This window comes from Rhinatrema bivittatum, chromosome 2, assembly GCF_901001135.1.
Source record: "Rhinatrema bivittatum chromosome 2, aRhiBiv1.1, whole genome shotgun sequence".
NCBI classification, from domain to species: Eukaryota; Metazoa; Chordata; class Amphibia; order Gymnophiona; family Rhinatrematidae; genus Rhinatrema; species Rhinatrema bivittatum.
Genome location: NC_042616.1, coordinates 76,938,759 through 76,956,254, shown reverse-complemented (window position 1 = coordinate 76,956,254; position 17,496 = coordinate 76,938,759). Strand labels below are relative to the sequence as shown.

Here is a 17,496-nt window from a genome sequence, read left to right as displayed (position 1 = left end):
ATAAGTAGTTCAATAAGTGGTGCTGGAATATATGCTAGGCCTTTTCCTTTGAGAATGTCTTAGATTAAACTCCCTGTAAGATCTCTGTATTCTCCTCCCCAACTTCATTGAATTTTCTGTTAACTAGTGGAAGGTTGATTTCCATCTTTATTTGATTGTGGAAATATTTTGTTTTTCTCCATGTATTTCTGTATTCAACTTTATGTGGTTTGTATAATAAAAATGCTATAAATAAAGAATTAAAAAAAAACCAAAAAACTTTCAAACCTAACCAGTTAAGTTTTAATATAGCCGATTAGGTTTAAAATTTTGTGGGTACCTATACCCGGATAACTGTAGCCTTAACCAACTATTCTAAACCAGTGGCTCTCAACCTTTTTTCTCTCAGTACACACCTGATAGCTAGTTCCCACATGCATGACACACTGAACAGATGACAGTCACAAAGCTAACCCCACCCCCACTCCGGACCCGCTGTAATGGGTATAACGCAGAACTAGAATATTTCCCGTACAATTTATCATAGAAAAAAGTTATTCTGGTGTAATCTCAATAACAGCAACACAAACTCCCTCTACTACCAAGCGCAATAGCCCTACTTATAAAAAGATAGCAGTTCATCATCATTGCATGTCCTATTGAGAAAACACAACAAATAAAATGAGGTATTTTACCTCACCTCAGTCTCACTCACACACACACACACACACACACACACACAGAACTGACCTTCGCCAAGTACAGAAAGACCACAAATTACAAATATGGAGACAGAAACTGGAATGGAAACCCAAAAAAGCCATTCTGCATGCAGTACAAAACTGGAGAAATTGAAACAGAAATATAGCACCTAACATAGTACCAGGATCTGCAATAATGCACACAAACTAATCCATACAAAACTACACCTGCATTATGGAATGCACTCAAATGGAACAACCCTACCTATAAAAAGGCAACACTACAAATATTAAACCAGACCCTAAACACCAATACACCTCCAATTAGGAAAACAGAAAAAGCCAAGCTGCTGTATATCCCCACACAGAATTAATTGTAAAAATATGAAAAAATGTTTCAAAACAGCTGATGAACAGAGCATCATCTAACAATTAAAAACTCTTAACAATTATTAAAAATTCTTCAAACACCAAAAAAATATTTCAAAACAGCAGACACATCACATAATACCCAATTATTAAAATGGCAGTCAATCAAGAAAAATGAACTTAAAAAGCCACCTTTTCTTACCCTCTCCAGCAGCTTTCCTACTCCTTTACCATGCAGGCCAATAGCACACACCAGAAGCAGTAGTGGCTGCTGAAGCTCTCCTCACAGTCTTCTTCCTTAGGGACTGCAACCAGTCTCTTCTCTCCCTCACACACAAACACACCAGTCCACACCCTCAGGACCAGTTTCTGTCTCTCACACACCAATCATCTCCCCAACCAGTCTCTCTCTCTCACACACACACACACACACACAAGCACACAAATATCTGTTATCTCCCTGATCAGTCTTTCTTACACATACACATGTCACCTCTCTGATCAGTCTCTCTCAATCACACAATGCTCTCTCTCTCTTACTTACACACAAGCTCTCAAACACACACATGTTCTCTCATTCTCACTTACAAACAGGCTTACAAGCAGGCTTACAAACAGGCACATATGCTCCCTGTCTCTCACACAGCTTCAGCCAGCCAAAAACAAGCTCCATCTCTCTCTTGCACACACATTGACACAGGCAAGCACCCTCCTGTCTCACATACATACCACACACACACAGAAGCACCCTTCCTGTCTCACATACACCTCATACACACACAGAAACACCCTCCCTGTCTCATGTACATCTCATACACTCATAGAAACACCCTCCCTGTCTCACATACACACACCACACACACACAGAAGCACCCTCCCTGTCTCACATACACACCACACACACACAAGCACCCTCCTGTCTCACATACACACCACACACACACAAGCACCCTCCTGTCTCACATACACACCACATACACACACACACAAGCACCCTCCTGTCTCACATACACACCACACACACACACAGAAGCACCCTCCTTGTCTCACATACATACCACACACACAGAACTACCCTCCATGTCTCACACACCACACACACACAGAAGCACCCTCCCTGTCTCACATACATGAAGCATCCTCCCTGTCTCACAAACATACCACAGACACACAAATGCTTCCTCCTTGTCTCCCATACACACCACAGACACATAGAAGCACCCTCCCTGTCTCACATACATGAAGCATTCTCCCTGTCTCACAACACACACAGAAGCTTCCTTCTTGTCTCACATACACACCACACACACACAGAAGCACCCTCCCTGTCTCACAAACACACAACATACACACAGAAGCACCCTCCTTGTCTCACATACACACCACACACATAGAAACACCCTCCTTGTCTCACATACACCACACACACACACACACACAAAAGCACCCTCCCTACACAGAAACACCCTCTCTGTCTCACATACACAAAGCATCCTCCCTGTCTCACAAACACACAACATGCACACACAGAAGCACCCTCCTTGTCTCACATACACACCACACACACACACACACACAGAAGCACCCTCCCTGTCTCACAAACACACAACACACACACAGAAGCACCCTCCTTGTCTCACATACACACCACACACATAGAAACACCCTCCTTGTCTCACATACACCACACACACAAAAGCACCCTCCCTGTCTCCCAAACACACCACACATACACAGAAGCACCCTTCCGATCTCAAATACACACACACACTGGCCCCCAGCTGAGCAGCTTGTCTTCGATCCTGCCGACCTGGTCTCGGGCTGCAGTGGCCAGCAGCTCTGACCTTCAGCCCCACTGGCCTTGTCTCTGGCGGCAACGGCCAGTGGCTCTGATCTTTGGCCCCACCGGCCTGGTCTCTGGCAGCAGCAGCCAGTGGCTCGTCTTCGGCCCCACCAGTCTGGTCTCTGGCGGCGGCCAGCAGCTCCAGTCTTCGGCCCCGCCGGCTGTGGGTAGCACGCGACACATCTGCCAGTGTGTGGCGAAACACTGGTATGTTATGACACACCAGTTGAGAATTGCTGTTCAAAAGCATAGCTGATTGAATAGAGGAAAATTAAAAAAAAAAAAAGCCTTGTGGGCTTGCAGGCCGGATCCCCCACTCTGCTGAGAAACTCAAACTTACCCTTCGACCCCTGTGTCCCACCCAAGCCCCTAAAAGTTTTTAAATGTTGCAGACCTGTCAGCCTGAGCAGTCTCCCTCCCCACCTCCTACAAAATTTGGAAATGATTTGCGGTCTCTGGGCCCTCTCCTAAAGCCAGTCCTCCCCCCTGCAGTCTTAACTGGAACCCTCCCATCCTACTTGGCTCCTCAAAGCCCCCACATTGCCAGAAGCATGGTATTATCAAAGCTCTTCTGATGACATCCAGCAGTGCTGGTACCTTACGCTGGATGACACTGGGTAAGAACTGGATTAAGAACTTGATTTCATGTGAATTTTGAAATAACCCTGAGGTCGGTGTTCAGTGCCACTTAGCCAGGTAAGTTTGGATTTATAAGGCTAAGTGGTGGCTACTGAATATTCAGCCAGGTTCAGCTGGATAACTATTTATCCGGCTAAATAGTTATCCGTGTGAATAGTTATCCACGTAAGTGGTGGGTGGGATGGGGGTATTCTGCAGTGTGCTACTTATCTGGCTGACTTGGCTGGTTAAGTGGCAATATTCACACTTATCCAGATAAGTTAGCCAGATAAGTTAGAACTGCTGTTGCTCAGGTCTAAAGTTAGCCAGATAAGCATATCTGGCTGATTCAAAGTTATTTTGGTATATTCTGCAGTGCAGATTCACCGCTGACTATCCCAGCAAAGTTAGCTGGATGTGGTTATCTGGCTAACTCTCCTGGCTGGATGTTTGAATATCTACCTCGATAAAATTGTTTATCGTATGTTCTTCTTTTAAGGAAATGAAAACCCTTCTGTTTGGCACAAGCCTTCGCTGCTTCAATGAGGAATGGAAGATGCAAAGCTTTACATTTAGTGACAGACCTCAGCTAAGATATGGCATTATACAGAAGAAGGTAAACAGCAACATCTAGTGACATTTTCCATGCATTTCTCATAACATTATATGGGGTGTTTTGATGGTGGTTGCACAGAATGTTTATCTCTAAAGTGAGATTGTTATTATACTACGTAGGTCAGTGTTTCCCAGCGTTTTCAAGTTCAAGGCACACCTACATTGACAAAAATGTGTGGCACACCAACCTCCTTGGTTCAAGCAGTGCGAACATGAAGAGGGTTCATAAGGTGAAAAGAAGAGCTAGAGAAGTACTAAAAGCCCCACCACTCTCTTACTTATTTTAAAACAAAGGAAAAGAGGGGTGGAGACACAAATAAACTCATCACAATGGGCCACTTCCCTCTGTATATAAGTTCAGGAGAAGGTAGAAAGCTGTGGTGCAAGCAGCCGGCTCAATTAGTTACATTGGCTGCCAAATGTGGCTGCTGGGATTTTTTTTCCCCGCTGCTGTTCCCAGCCCTCAGAATGAGTTGCATCGGGTGCTCTCCCTGTCTCACTCAGCCTGGGGATAGGACAGAGGCTAAAAGGACTGTAAGATGGAAGCTCAGGATGGGGGAAATTGAGGAGGTGATTTGTGAAATGTGTGTGCCACACGAAGCGGGGGCCCAGCTATTCATACCTAGTGTAATGTCCATCAGTAACCACACTCCAGGACTCAAGCTCTAGCTAGGAGGAAGAGGAAAGCATGATTACACATGTTCTCAGAAAGGAGCTTTTACATGTTTAAGAGTCACCGCTGGTGTCCCTTGTTGCTGCAAAGTGCTTCCAGCAGAGCCCAGGTTTTGGTCTGGATCTAAGCATCAGGCAGTGGTGACTTTTCCATGGCACACCGGATCAGGTATGAAAGCACATCAGTGTGTCATAGCACACTGGTTGGGAAACACTGGGATAGATCATAGGCTAACTAAAATCATTCTTAGCAGTATGATTTGCTTTGAGTAACAGGCTAATCTTTTATTCACAAAATTGTATCTGTATAGTTGATAAATGATGAGAGGGCAGTTTTCAGACTGCTCATAAATGGGTCTAAAGAGCTTGATCACAGGGAGGATAATTTTCAAAGCTGAGCATGGGCATGCGCAAAGTTGCTGCACTATTTTATAACCTGCACATGTACAATGTGTGCAGGTTATCAAATAGGCATAACTATACCTGCAAACAAGTACATGTATGTAAAAACTGCATGCTGCTCAAGTTCGGCATTTATTTATTTATTTATAAAATTTACATTCCGCTGATCTGTAAATCTCAGCGGAGTACAAAATACATACATAACAGCATATCAGCAAAATAGCTAAAACATGAAACAAATCACTTGAACCATATGTATCTTGGAGAATCAAAACGAATGTCAATCTATATAAATAAAAATGTTAAATAGTTTGTACGTCGTCGCTAATCTCGCCAACCGCTTAACCGAATGCGTTCAAATTTGCACACAACATTCACTTCCCATACGGGAAGGATCTTATACACTTACATTACATATAGGTCACACCTGTGACAGGTAATACAAGTTTAAAAATTGCTTACACAAAACATCGACATCTGGTGGCCGTCAGCGCAAGCGCAACCTCTTACACCTTTCACACACACTCACACACTACACCCCACCCCCACAGAGGGCTATTGTCTTTCATTCACACTCCCTCATAACACACAGAAATCCACACTCATCACATCACACACCCCTACCCACACGCCTGCCAATGTCACTTACTTCACCCACCCTCCCAAAACACACCAAAACACGGATTCCTGGCTGCTACATTGGGAAGCCACGCATTTCACACACCCTCCGAATTTAAATTAAAGTACCCTCTTCCACCCACCCACGCACTGCACTCCGATCACACACTACACCTGAAACAAGTCCGTGCTTCTCCGCCGGCACCACAGGAACGGTCCGGGACACATCGCATTCAGTAGGGCCGTCGGATGCCAGCAACCAAAATGGCGCCGGCGGACCTTGCCCTTACTATTCTATACGGAGACAACAATGACGTCGGTACACCATGTGACATAGTAAGGGCAAGAGCCCGTCGGCACCATATCCTCAACGGACATTTGCCCTTACTAGGTCAGGAATCCTGACGCACATCTTTCACCAGTGAAGGTTTGCGACATGGCAGCCGGCGGAACAAACCCTAGCACACACCCTCGCCACTGGCTGGCAGTTTACACAGGTAGCCGGGGAGGAGCACGGTGGGGGACCGTTCTTCTTTTCCCCCGCGCGTTTTTCACAGGGGGGGGGGCACTCATTCTCCACATCTCCCGAGAGGGTGGCTGTAGCGTGGGTTGCTCTATTTCGCCGGGTTGGGGGGGGGGGGCGCGCCAGGAAGGTGTGCTTGCATATTTAAACTATTCTTTGCTGGTGCTGTTCATTTGGGGTACAAAAAAAAAACCAACACACAAAACTGTAACCTTTACTGCTCTGTTCTGTTTTTTCAACTTAACCAGGCTCAGCCACAGCAACATGTGAAAAGATTGCTTTCAAATTTGGACAAAAGCTTCACCTCACATACGGCAAGGTTATTCTACACTTACATTACATATATGTCACACCGGGGGCTGGTAAAAAAGTTTTAAAATTTGGTTCCACAAAACAGCGACATCTGCTGGACGTAAGCACAAGGTCTTACACGCTCACACCCTACACACACGTGACCAATGTTTGGGATTCACACACCCTCCAACCAGACACAAATCCACCCTCCTCACACCCCCCCTCCCACATACATGCCAATTGTACTTACTTCACACACCCTCCCAAAACACACAAAAACCCACAAAATTCCAGCATGCTACACCGGGAGGCCACTAACATGCCACATGTTTGCTATTCCCACACCCTACGAACTCACACAAAAACACCCTCCTCACACCCCCCCACACCCATGACTTTTCTACTTACTGCCCACACCCTCAGAACGCACGCAAAACGGCAGAATAGTTTGGGCTGCTCCAGCTGGAGGGGGGGGGGGGCAACACCGCTCCGTGACACATCGCATACACTACGGCTGTCGGCTGCCAGCAATCAAAATGGCGCCAACGGCTCTGTCCCTTACTAGGACACTCGGGAACGCCAATGGCGGCAGTAGCCCATGTGACATAGTAAGGGCGAGGGCCCGTCGATGCCATTTTCTGGACTGGCAACCGGCGCACCTTTGCCCTTACTATCTGAGCGAGACGACCGCTCCCATTGCTCCACCCCATTGACAGAGTAAGTTCTAACAGCCGTCGGAGACAATTTCAGTGCTGGCTGCCAAGGGCCCGGCGCTAATACTTCCATGCCGGAACGAACGCCCGCTCCTCCGACTACCATTTTTGACAGGTATTGGCGGGCCTGCAGGGGGGGGGGGGCGTGGGGATGTTCTTGCGTCCATGTTCGGGAGGGGGGGGGCAGGGGTTGGTTATCCCCATTCTCTTTTCTTTCTTTTCCACTTAACCTGGCTCTGCCACTGCAATGCGTGGCCGGGTACAGCTAGTTCCCAATGAATTCATTCCCAGGAACTAGATAATTCTAAAAAATGCTACTTGTCCATCTAAGCTTTTCAGACTTACATGGCTGAATAAGATAGCCATATAAGTCTGAAAAAGGCACTATTTAGACAGATAAGTCTTATTTATTTATAAATTTATTTATCACCTATCTACAATTCTAGATGATTTACAATAAACATACATAATCCAGTATACAAATCAATAACATTACTAAACAACAATACAAATTAAATTAATAAAACATAAAACTGACCAATAAATGGTTCATTAAATTCATGAAAAGCATTGCCAATAGATTGTAACTGGTAGGCTTGTGCATAGTAAGAGAACCTTAACCACTTTCAGAATGCTGTTCAAACTGCTTCATATTTCCATAGTTGGAATATTATAGCTAATAAGTTTGTGCAAACAAATAGGCCTTTCTCCTAGGACAAGCAGGATGGTAGTCCTCACAGATGGGTGACATCATCAGATGGAGCCCGGCAAATAAATAGGCCTTTACCATCTTTATAAAAACTGTTAAGACTATTTCAGTTTTGAATTGCTGGGACAAGGCATCCCACAATATTGGCCATTGAACCTGAAAAAGATGTTCCCTAGACTTCCAGACGCATATGCTTAAAATAAGGAACATCTAAGTTCAATTGGGATCCTGACCGGAGAGTTCTGTCTGGGCAATACAGCTTAAGAGCAGCTTTCACACTATGAGGTTCGATGCCTTTCACTCCTTTGTATAATAATATTAAAACTTTAAACTTAACCCGCCAAGCCACAGGAAGCCAATGGTGTTTCAATAAATATGGAGTAATGTGTTAATAAGATGGAATTAGTTCTATTATTCTCATGGCAGTCTTAAAAAGCTACTTAAATGGATAAGTCACATTTAGCTGGATAAGTGTGCACAAATGATATACATGTGTATCTTTTCTTCCTATTTTAAAAGGATACGCGAGTAGATTTTACATGCGTAATGTAGATGCCTTCACCCCCGTAAGTCTGCTTTTGCACACGAAAGTAGGGAGATTTGCTAACCTGTACGTGGCAATGAAATTATCAGTTTTACAGATTGGTCTACCAGTTTGCCCAGTCCAACTGGAGGTCGTGAACACCATCCTAGTTGTTCAGCCTGAAATCCTTCCATTTCACCCAGTCATTTTTTCACTTTCAAGATGTTTCTGATCATTTACTCCAGATATTGAGCAGGATTAAATTACACTAGTAAGCTGCCAAATTTACCTGTGCGAAGTAAGAGAGTGAGCTATATCAATTGCGGGTCTGAAAATTTGGAATAAATTGCCACTAGACTTGAGAGTACAACAAGATAAGAAACAATTTCGGAAGGATCTAAAAACCTGGTTGTTTCGGCAAGCATATGCAGATGAGTAAAGGGAATATAGGAGTTGTTAGACAGTGGCTGTTTTTTAGCGGTTTCTTAACTTTTTAACTTTTACTGTTTAATCCTTTTTAATCAGTAGTACTTTTATTCTTTAACTTTTGTTAATTTTATATTTTTAAATTTTAGCTTTTTAGAGATATTTATAATATGATAATATGTATTTTTCCTTTTCTAGTTATTCTTCTTGTTTTTATTGTGTTAAATTTGTGAACCTTAGAGATGGACTTGCCACACAACGGTATATAAAACAGTTTAAATAAAAAAATAAAAAAAATAAAATATAAAATATCAACTTATCGCATAAATGTTGGCCCCTCTCTGAAAAGCCCCTGGTCCGCCCCTTTCTTACATGTGCAAATTTACTCACAGATCCTGATTTACATATGAATGTTGAAGTTTCTAAAATAGTATATGCTCATTTATATGCTATTTTATACAAATAAGTGTTATATTTTATGCACACAACTTTTGAAAATTCACCTTTATTTGTATTAGAGGGTTAATTGTTTTAAGAATCAGAACAATCTTTTGATCAAAAGAATTCTAAAGAAGTTTCATTCATCAATACATTTGATGTGATGATTGATGCTTGTAGATGAGCACCAGAAAGAGAGTTCACAATCTGAAACTGTTTGTTTGTTTGTTTGTTTGTTTGTTTGTTTGTTTATTTATTTATTTATTTATTTATTTATTTATTTAGAATTTCTTCTATACCGATAGCCGTTTGCACATAGTATCGGTTTACAAACAACGCAGAACTTTCGGGCATGGCCCTTACATAGAACAAATAATTGCATAAGAGAAAGAAACAGTATAAAACATCAAAGATGTTGGGAAGGGGGGACTATGTAAAACTGGGTATCTTAGGCAGATAAAAGTAAGATAACTATGTTACAAAATACAAGAGACTATAATACAATGTAAATAGAGTCATGGATATTCCAATTCAGCGCTAGTGGTCAGTTGCAATGAGCTAACATAGAAAGACTGAGCTGACATGCTGGTTACGTAATGTTCAGGAGTGGTAAATTGTAAAAAGCTGGTTACATCAAAGAATATGAAGAGAGGATCTAGGAGAACACAACGGGGTGGGAAAGCTAGTCGAGCATAAAGGGCTCCTAGGGTGAAGGAGGGAAGAAGGAGCGGGAGGAAGCGCGAAGTTGGAGGGAGAGAGAGGCAGCTGCGAGGATTCGTATAATTGATAGCCAGCAGTTAATTATTATTCGTGGAAAGAGAAGAGAGTGCATGATAGGCCTGAAGGAACAACCATGTTTTTTATTTTTTTTTTAATTTAGGAGTAGAGGTTTCTGTGCGTAAATCAGGAGGTAGGGAATTCCATAGGGTAGGGCCAGCAAGTGAAAAGGCCCTGTTCATTGTAGAGGTAAGTTTGATGTGTTTGATTGAGGGTGTGCGGAGAGTTCCTTGGAGGGCAGGGCGAGTGGGTCTTGTTGTCGTGCGAAGGAGGAGAGGAGGGTTGATCCAGTGGAGGTTTTCATTTGTAAGGCTTTTATGGATGAGGGAAAGAGCTTTGTACAGTATTTGTGATTGTATTAGAAGTCAGTGAAGTTCAATGAGTGTTGGTGTGATATGGTCTCTTTTTTTGGAGCTTGAAAGAGTACGTGCAGCGGCGTTTTGTAAGAGTTGTAACGGTTTAGTATACGTTGAAGGGAGGCAAGGAGGAGAGCGTTACAGTAGTCTATTTTAGAAAAAATAATAGACTGAAGAACTGTACGAAAATTTGAGAGGTGAAGTAAAGGTTTGAGCTTTTTAATCGTTTGTAGCTTGAAATAGCAGTCTTTTATGATAGAGTTAATAAAGGGTTTAAACGTTAGTTGGTTATCAATGAGAACACTCAGGTTGCAAGTGTGTGAAGGGAAAGAAGTGGAGGAGTGAGTGAGTGGGATAGGTGGAGAAGGATGTTTGTTAGAAATGATGAGGAGTTCAGTTTTTTTGGGGTTGAGAGCAAGGTGCATGTCTGTGAGGAGTAGGTTGATGGAAGAAAGGCAGGATTCCCAGGTTTGGAGGGCGGTTTTGAGGGAGTCAGAAAAGGGGAAGAGAATTTGCATGTCATCTGCGTAGATGAAGTGTTGGATCCCAAGATTGGTGAGAAGAGTGGTAAGGGGAAGCATGTAAATGTTAAAGAGGGTGGAGGAGAGGGAGGAGCCCTGGGGGACACCCTGATGAAGACTGATAGGTTCAGATTCAATGTTATTAGTTAGGACAGTGAAATAGCGATTTTGAAGATAGGATTGTATCCAGGAGAGAGCAGTTCCAGAAATCCCAATACTTCTGAGGATGTTGATGAGGATAGAGTGATTGACAGTGTCAAACGCAGCAGAGATGTCTAACATGGCAATCAGATAAGAGGAACCAGAATCAAGTCCTTTGATTAAGGTGTCAGTAAGCGAGAGTAGTAAGGTTTCATTACTAAGATGCTTCCTGAAACCATATTGTGTTGAGGGAAGAATGTTGTGTTGTTCAAGGTAGAGGGAAAGGCGAGAGTTGACTAGTTTTTCAAGGATTTTAGCTAGGAGAGGTAGGTTGGAGACAGGTCTGAAGTTGGAAAGGGTGTGGGGATCAAGATTAGGTTTTTTGAGGATGGGTTTAACCACTGCTTGTTTGAGGAAATTGGGAACAGTGCCTTGCTCCAAGGAGCAGTTGCAGATGTTAGACAAGGGTTTGGCAATTTCTTTGGGAATGGATAGTTTGGTTTCAGAGAGATGTGAAGATGGTTTCATTTTTCTTAGGATGTTTTCTATTTCCAAAGAGGAAGATGAATCAAACGTAGATAGGGTAGCTGAGATGTTGAGGATAGGAAGAATCACTTTATTGGTGTTATGAGAGAATTGTGCAGTGAGGGAAGAAACTTTATCTTTAAAGACGTATGCTAATTCATTGCATCGATTCTTGGAGTTAGTTGTTAGAGGTTGCGTGGGGGATGAGCTGGTGAGATCAGTAATCATAGAAAAAAGGGCCTTGGGATTGTATTGTAGACCATGTATCTTTCTGGCATAGTATTCTCGTTTAGTCAGGAGGATGGTGTTTCTGTATTCGTGCATGCGTTGATAATAGGTTGTTTTGGTTGCTGGGGAGGGGTGCTTGTGCCAGTGCCTTTCTGCAGTTCTAAGTTGTGTTTTGAGAATTCTGAGATCAGGTGTGAACCAGGGTTTTCTATTTAGGCGGGTCGGATTGATAGTTTTTGTTGTTATGGGGCAGAGCTTGTTGGCAATGATGCGGGTGAGGTCGACCCTGGAGGAAAAGGCGTTGTCTGGTGACGAGAGGTCAAGTTGGTTAGCTATGTGAGAGCATGCCTGTGTGAGGGAAATTCTGTGGTGATTCTGTGCTGATGCTAATTAATCTGAAAAAAATTATTTATTTTTGCAGTTTTATCTTCTCTTGGCAAAACTACATGCATGAAATAGCATGTGTAATTACGGTATGTGTGAGTAGTTGTGCTGGGATAATTTTCAAAGGAGACTTGCATGTGTAGGTCCACTTTGAAAAATGGCATAATGAATGCAAATATTTGGTGGCTAACATATGTGCCATGTTACAAAATTACCCCTATAAAGACCAAATTGCCTCATCCTGTCTGCCGTGTTTAGATTCTTCCATCTTGGGTAGATGAGCATATAAATTTCCATATGCAAACCAACAGCAGCTTCCCTAAAACCTCCCCCTTTCCTTATCCCCACCTCCCCATGTATTTTACCTGACTTCTGAACCCATTTCTTATCACTGCCCTCCATATCTGTCCCAAGCATGCTTAAAATCTGTTAAGAGCGTTGGCCTTTACTGATAGGCCATTTCAGGCCTTGTCACCTTCAACTTTGAGTTTTACATCGAACACCTAGGCCACCTTCCATGTTTTAGTACCAAGTTTTGTAATAGTCCTCATGGCCAACAATATCAGTGAGGCTGTTGTCCAAAAACTTCTTCTTTCCTCATGCTCATTGACATGTGGTTTAACTATGGTCCCTCTATGCATATTGCTTAGCTACCTTGGAAGCCCAGGGCTCTGTGCAGGCTACTCAAATACCTTCTTGGAAGCTGGATGCAGACATATCACTGCTATAAGTAATATAGTAAAGTGAGTTGCTCTGGGTAATATGTCTAAAGTTTTCTCTACGCATTATCTCATTACTTTGACCGGTAGACCATATCTCCAAAAATTGTTGCAAGTTGGCATGCCCCACAAGTATGAAGAGAGAGATTTGCAAATGTTTACTGACAGGGCAGAGAAGGTAAAATCAGTTTAATTAGGTTTTTAATCAGTTTATGACAGAAAGCCAAAAATGTTGAAAGCCAGAACACCCTTGGAAACACAAAAATATGAAGGCTTATAAAAGTGGAAATCATTTTTCTTATCAGGTTGATAGAGTCTTTTTGAACTTGCATGGGTAAGCATCTTTGAAAAGTTTTTATGCAATATTGTATGCCAGCTGATTTGTCTAACCCTTCCACATTATTCATTTTAGGGTGGTCCATGTGGGGTTTTGGCAGTACTTCAAGGTTGCGTCCTACAAAAACTTCTGTTTGAAGATGAGGAGGATAGTAGGTAAGTCAGTATTTTATAGCAGAGTTTATTTTGCAATAGATCCCAATAAAACCTCATGTGCTAAATGAAAAGTTGTCTCTTTCTGAGTTTGACTCTGCAGAACTGGTGTTTGTGCCTAAAAAACTATATTGCCTGATTTACTCATGTTCATTGAGAGAAAGTGATCTTTGTAAAACTCTTTCCATGCCAATGCACATTTGACTAGCAGAAGAAATGTTTTTGTTATAAGTTGAGTTATAACCAGCATGGCTTCTTTAACAGGAGTCCTATGGAGAACAACAGATTTTACAGAGAATGCGATCAAGTGTTTAAAGGTCATAGAAGGCATGGGGTCTTTCACGTAGATTAGTTAATAGTTTTAAAAATGGTACATTCTACTAAGTTTTTCCTTTTTAATTGATATTACAGCTTCTTTTATACTCCTAGCATTCCTCACATCCTACCTATTGTACACATCCCCTCCTCTTTTCTCTCTCTTGTTATTTCATAGATTTTTGGTATTTCCATTTTAGCTTTGATTCTTGGACTTTGGTGATATATCTTTGGGTTTTTGTATGAACCAGCTTTGTTGTGAACCTGTGTATAAACATGAAATGTGGTACTGTTTACCATTGGTTTGAATCTTATTTGTGGGCAAGAGAACAGCAGGTCTGTTTTTAGGACACATGTTCTGCTAGGTTTGTCATGCAGTCTGGTGACCCATAGGACTCTGCTTTATTCGCTGCTCTTTTTAATGTTTATTTGTGTGTGTTGTGTTCACTTTTAGATCACTATGCTATTCAATTCATTATCTGTACTGATGATATTCAGATTTTGTTTCCTGTAAAACAATTTGTCATCTGCTTTGAGCCAAATTGCAGAATGTTTATTCTCTCTTAATTCATGAAAGGGTCCTAATAATCTGTTACTGAATCTTTGTTGATATGCTAGCAACATGGGCTTTCTGTTTAATTCCTGCCTTTATTTTAAATTGCAAATTCAACAGGTTCTTAGATCTGGTTATTATAAATTACACTTGCTTTGGCATTTAAAGTATATTCTTGAACAAAGCAATTTTCATATTGTAGTCAAGTGTTTGTTCTCACTATGACTGATTATTGTAACTCTATGCAGGCTTCACTCATTCTCATCTTAGAGCCCTTCAGATTCTTCAAAACCCTGCTGCTTGGCTCATTCCAGTTCCTAAGACACTCACTCATATCCCATTTGACATTCATTCTTGCCCTCAGAAACTCACTCATACCTTGAAATTCTGTTAGGTCATCTAATCATTCAGGTACCTTTCTCATCTCCACAGAAATGTATCTTTTTATGACTTAAGATCAATTTTCAAAAAAACATAGGAGTGGATTTTAAAAGGGTTACGTGCGTATATTACGCACGTAACCCCGAAAACCTGCTCCTGCATGCGCCGAGCCTATTTTGCATAGGCCTGGCGACGTGCGCAAGCCCCGGGACGTGTGTAATTCTCACAGGACAAGCAGGATGGTAGTACTCATATGGGTGACATCATCAGGATGGAGCCCAATCACAGAACACTTCTGTCAAAGTTTCCAGAACTTTGACTGGCACCTACTGGGCATGCCCAGCATATCACCAACCCTGCATCCAGCAGGGGTCCCCCTTCAGTCTTCTTTTTTCCACGCAGCAGTAGCCATGCGGGTTAAGGAGCTCTTCAGAGATTCCTGACAGGAATTTTCCTCACGGAACTTTTTCAAAGGTGGGTCCCCTTATCGATACCTTTGCTCCGCGGTCGAATGGTAGGTTTTTTTACCGGCTTGCGGTCGATTCCTGTCGAGTTTTTCCCTCGCGGCCTACCAGCCATCAACCGCACCGCGACTAAATTTTTGTCGAGGTCATGGTGTCGGGTTTCCGTCAGTGCCCCGACTGCACTCAATGTCCATCACTGATCCTCACACGGTCTGTGTGATGTGTTTGGGGTCCGTCCGTGATGTCCTTACTTGCACCAAATGTGCCCAAATGACACCAAAGGGTCGCAAAGCTAGGCTGGAGAAGATGGAACTTCTCTTTCGGTCAAAAACCCCCGACTCCATCGATAGTTTCGACGTAGTCCGAACCAGTACCGTCGACTTTGCACCAGCACCGGGAAACCGCTGCTGCCTGACCGGCTTCGACGACTCCGTGGGTGTTGACCCCCTTTGTTCCTCCTCAGGAAAAGGACCGAGGAGAACATCGAGAAAAACATCGACACTGCCATTGGAAAGCTCAGGCCACTGATACAGGCAAGCCCTTGGCATCGACGTCGTCTGAGCCACCGACAAAGAAGTCCCGTACAGAAAAGACCCCATCCTCTTCTGTTTCTGGGTCACCGAGGCGTTCCCCACCTGGATAGGTGCCGGGAGCCGCGACTCCACTTTCACTGGTGGACCCTCCGGCTATGCCAGTGATGTCTCCTACCCCGGAACCGGGTATCCATGCCCCAGGTTTCCGTGAGGAATTGGATCGGATGATCCAAGAGGCCATCGGTTAAGCACTCCAGGGGTTCAAACCTCCATTGATGCTGGTGCCGATTCCTGAGCCGGCCATCGATCCGATACCCAAGGCGCTTGCACCGCTATTGGCAAGAATGGATGCGTTAATCGGTGCCCTTCCACTGGTGGATCCAAGGGAACCCCGATTCCTTCCTCACCGATACCCTTGTCATCGGAAGAAGAAGAAACACTGATCTCCATTCCGCCCTCGGAAGTGCTGCCATCGATGTCGCCAATTCCATCGGTGCCTCCATCGATGCCTCCGAGCCTCCCTCAATGCCATCAGTGCCTTCAATGCCTCCATCGATGCCTTGGATTCCACCTCCGAGGCCATCGATGCCTAGGCCCGGGCCTTCCGGGATAACACCGTTACTCCCTTCTGATGAACATATCGGAGCTGGTGATGAGCCTTACGATCCTTGGTCCGATGACTCGTCCCAGGATACCGATGATCTTCCTTCATAGCCCTCTCCTTCTTATGAAAGGAAGCATTCTCCTCCAGAGGACTTATCTGTTATCAACTTTGTAAAGGAAATGTCTGAAACGGTTCCATTCCAGCTTCAGACTGAAGAGGACTCTAGGCATCAAATGCTGGAGCTTCTCCAGTTTCTTGATGCTCCAAAGGAAATCATGTCTATCCCTATTCATGAAATCCTTCTGGACCTTTTAAAGAGAAATTGGGAGCACCCTGGCTCTGTGGCACCTGTCAACCATATGGCAGATGTTGCCTATTTAGTTCATTCAGCCCCTGGCTTCCAGAGAACTCAATTAGATCATCACTCAGTGGTTGTGGAGCCAGCCTAGAAGAGGGCATGACACTCCAAACCTCATTCTTCCATTCCTCCAGGAAAGGAACAAAAATTCATGGATGCATTTGGAAGATGTGTATTCCATGGCTCAATGCTCATCTCTCACATTGCTTCCTATCAATTGTACATGTCCCAATACAACAGGCCCTGTTCACGAAGATTCAGGAATTTGCTGAAGCCTTACCTCTGCAATTGCAGGACCAGCTTCATGCCCTAGCACAAAAAGGCCTAGATGCTGGCAGACATGAAGTACGGTCTGCATATGACATCTTTGACACCGCCTCCAGAGTTTCGGCGGCAGGAATTAGTGTGAGGAGATGGGCCTGGCTAAAGTCTTCAGACCTCAGACCAGAAATACAGGACAGATTAGCTGACTTGCCCTGTGCTGGGGATAATCTTTTTGGAGAAAGGATTCAAGAAGCAGTGGCGCAGCTCAAGGACCACCAAGAGATTCTGTGCCAGCTCTCCTTACTGCCTTCTGATCTCTCTTTCTCTTCCAAAAGATCCTTTAGGAGAGACTCCAAGAGACAAGTCTACCGGCAAAGTCTACCCCAGTGTCCAGGGGTCGTCCTTCTAAGCCTTACCAAAAAAGCCAACCCAGGTAACCTC

The 17,496-nt window shown here is 43.5% G+C and overlaps 1 protein-coding gene across 4 annotated transcripts in view; it reads left to right on the top strand.

Moving 5' to 3' along the window:
• The window catches only part of MINDY4 (MINDY lysine 48 deubiquitinase 4), a 459,492-nt gene that overhangs the window by 259,851 nt on the left and 182,145 nt on the right, over nucleotides 1–17,496 (top strand). For all 4 annotated transcript variants that reach the window (XM_029588354.1, XM_029588353.1, XM_029588352.1 and 1 more), the window contains 2 exons: nucleotides 4,010–4,126; nucleotides 13,507–13,586. In XM_029588354.1, the coding sequence (XP_029444214.1) occupies nucleotides 4,010–4,126; nucleotides 13,507–13,586 (197 nt within the window). The remainder of the gene's footprint in view (nucleotides 1–4,009; nucleotides 4,127–13,506; nucleotides 13,587–17,496) is intronic.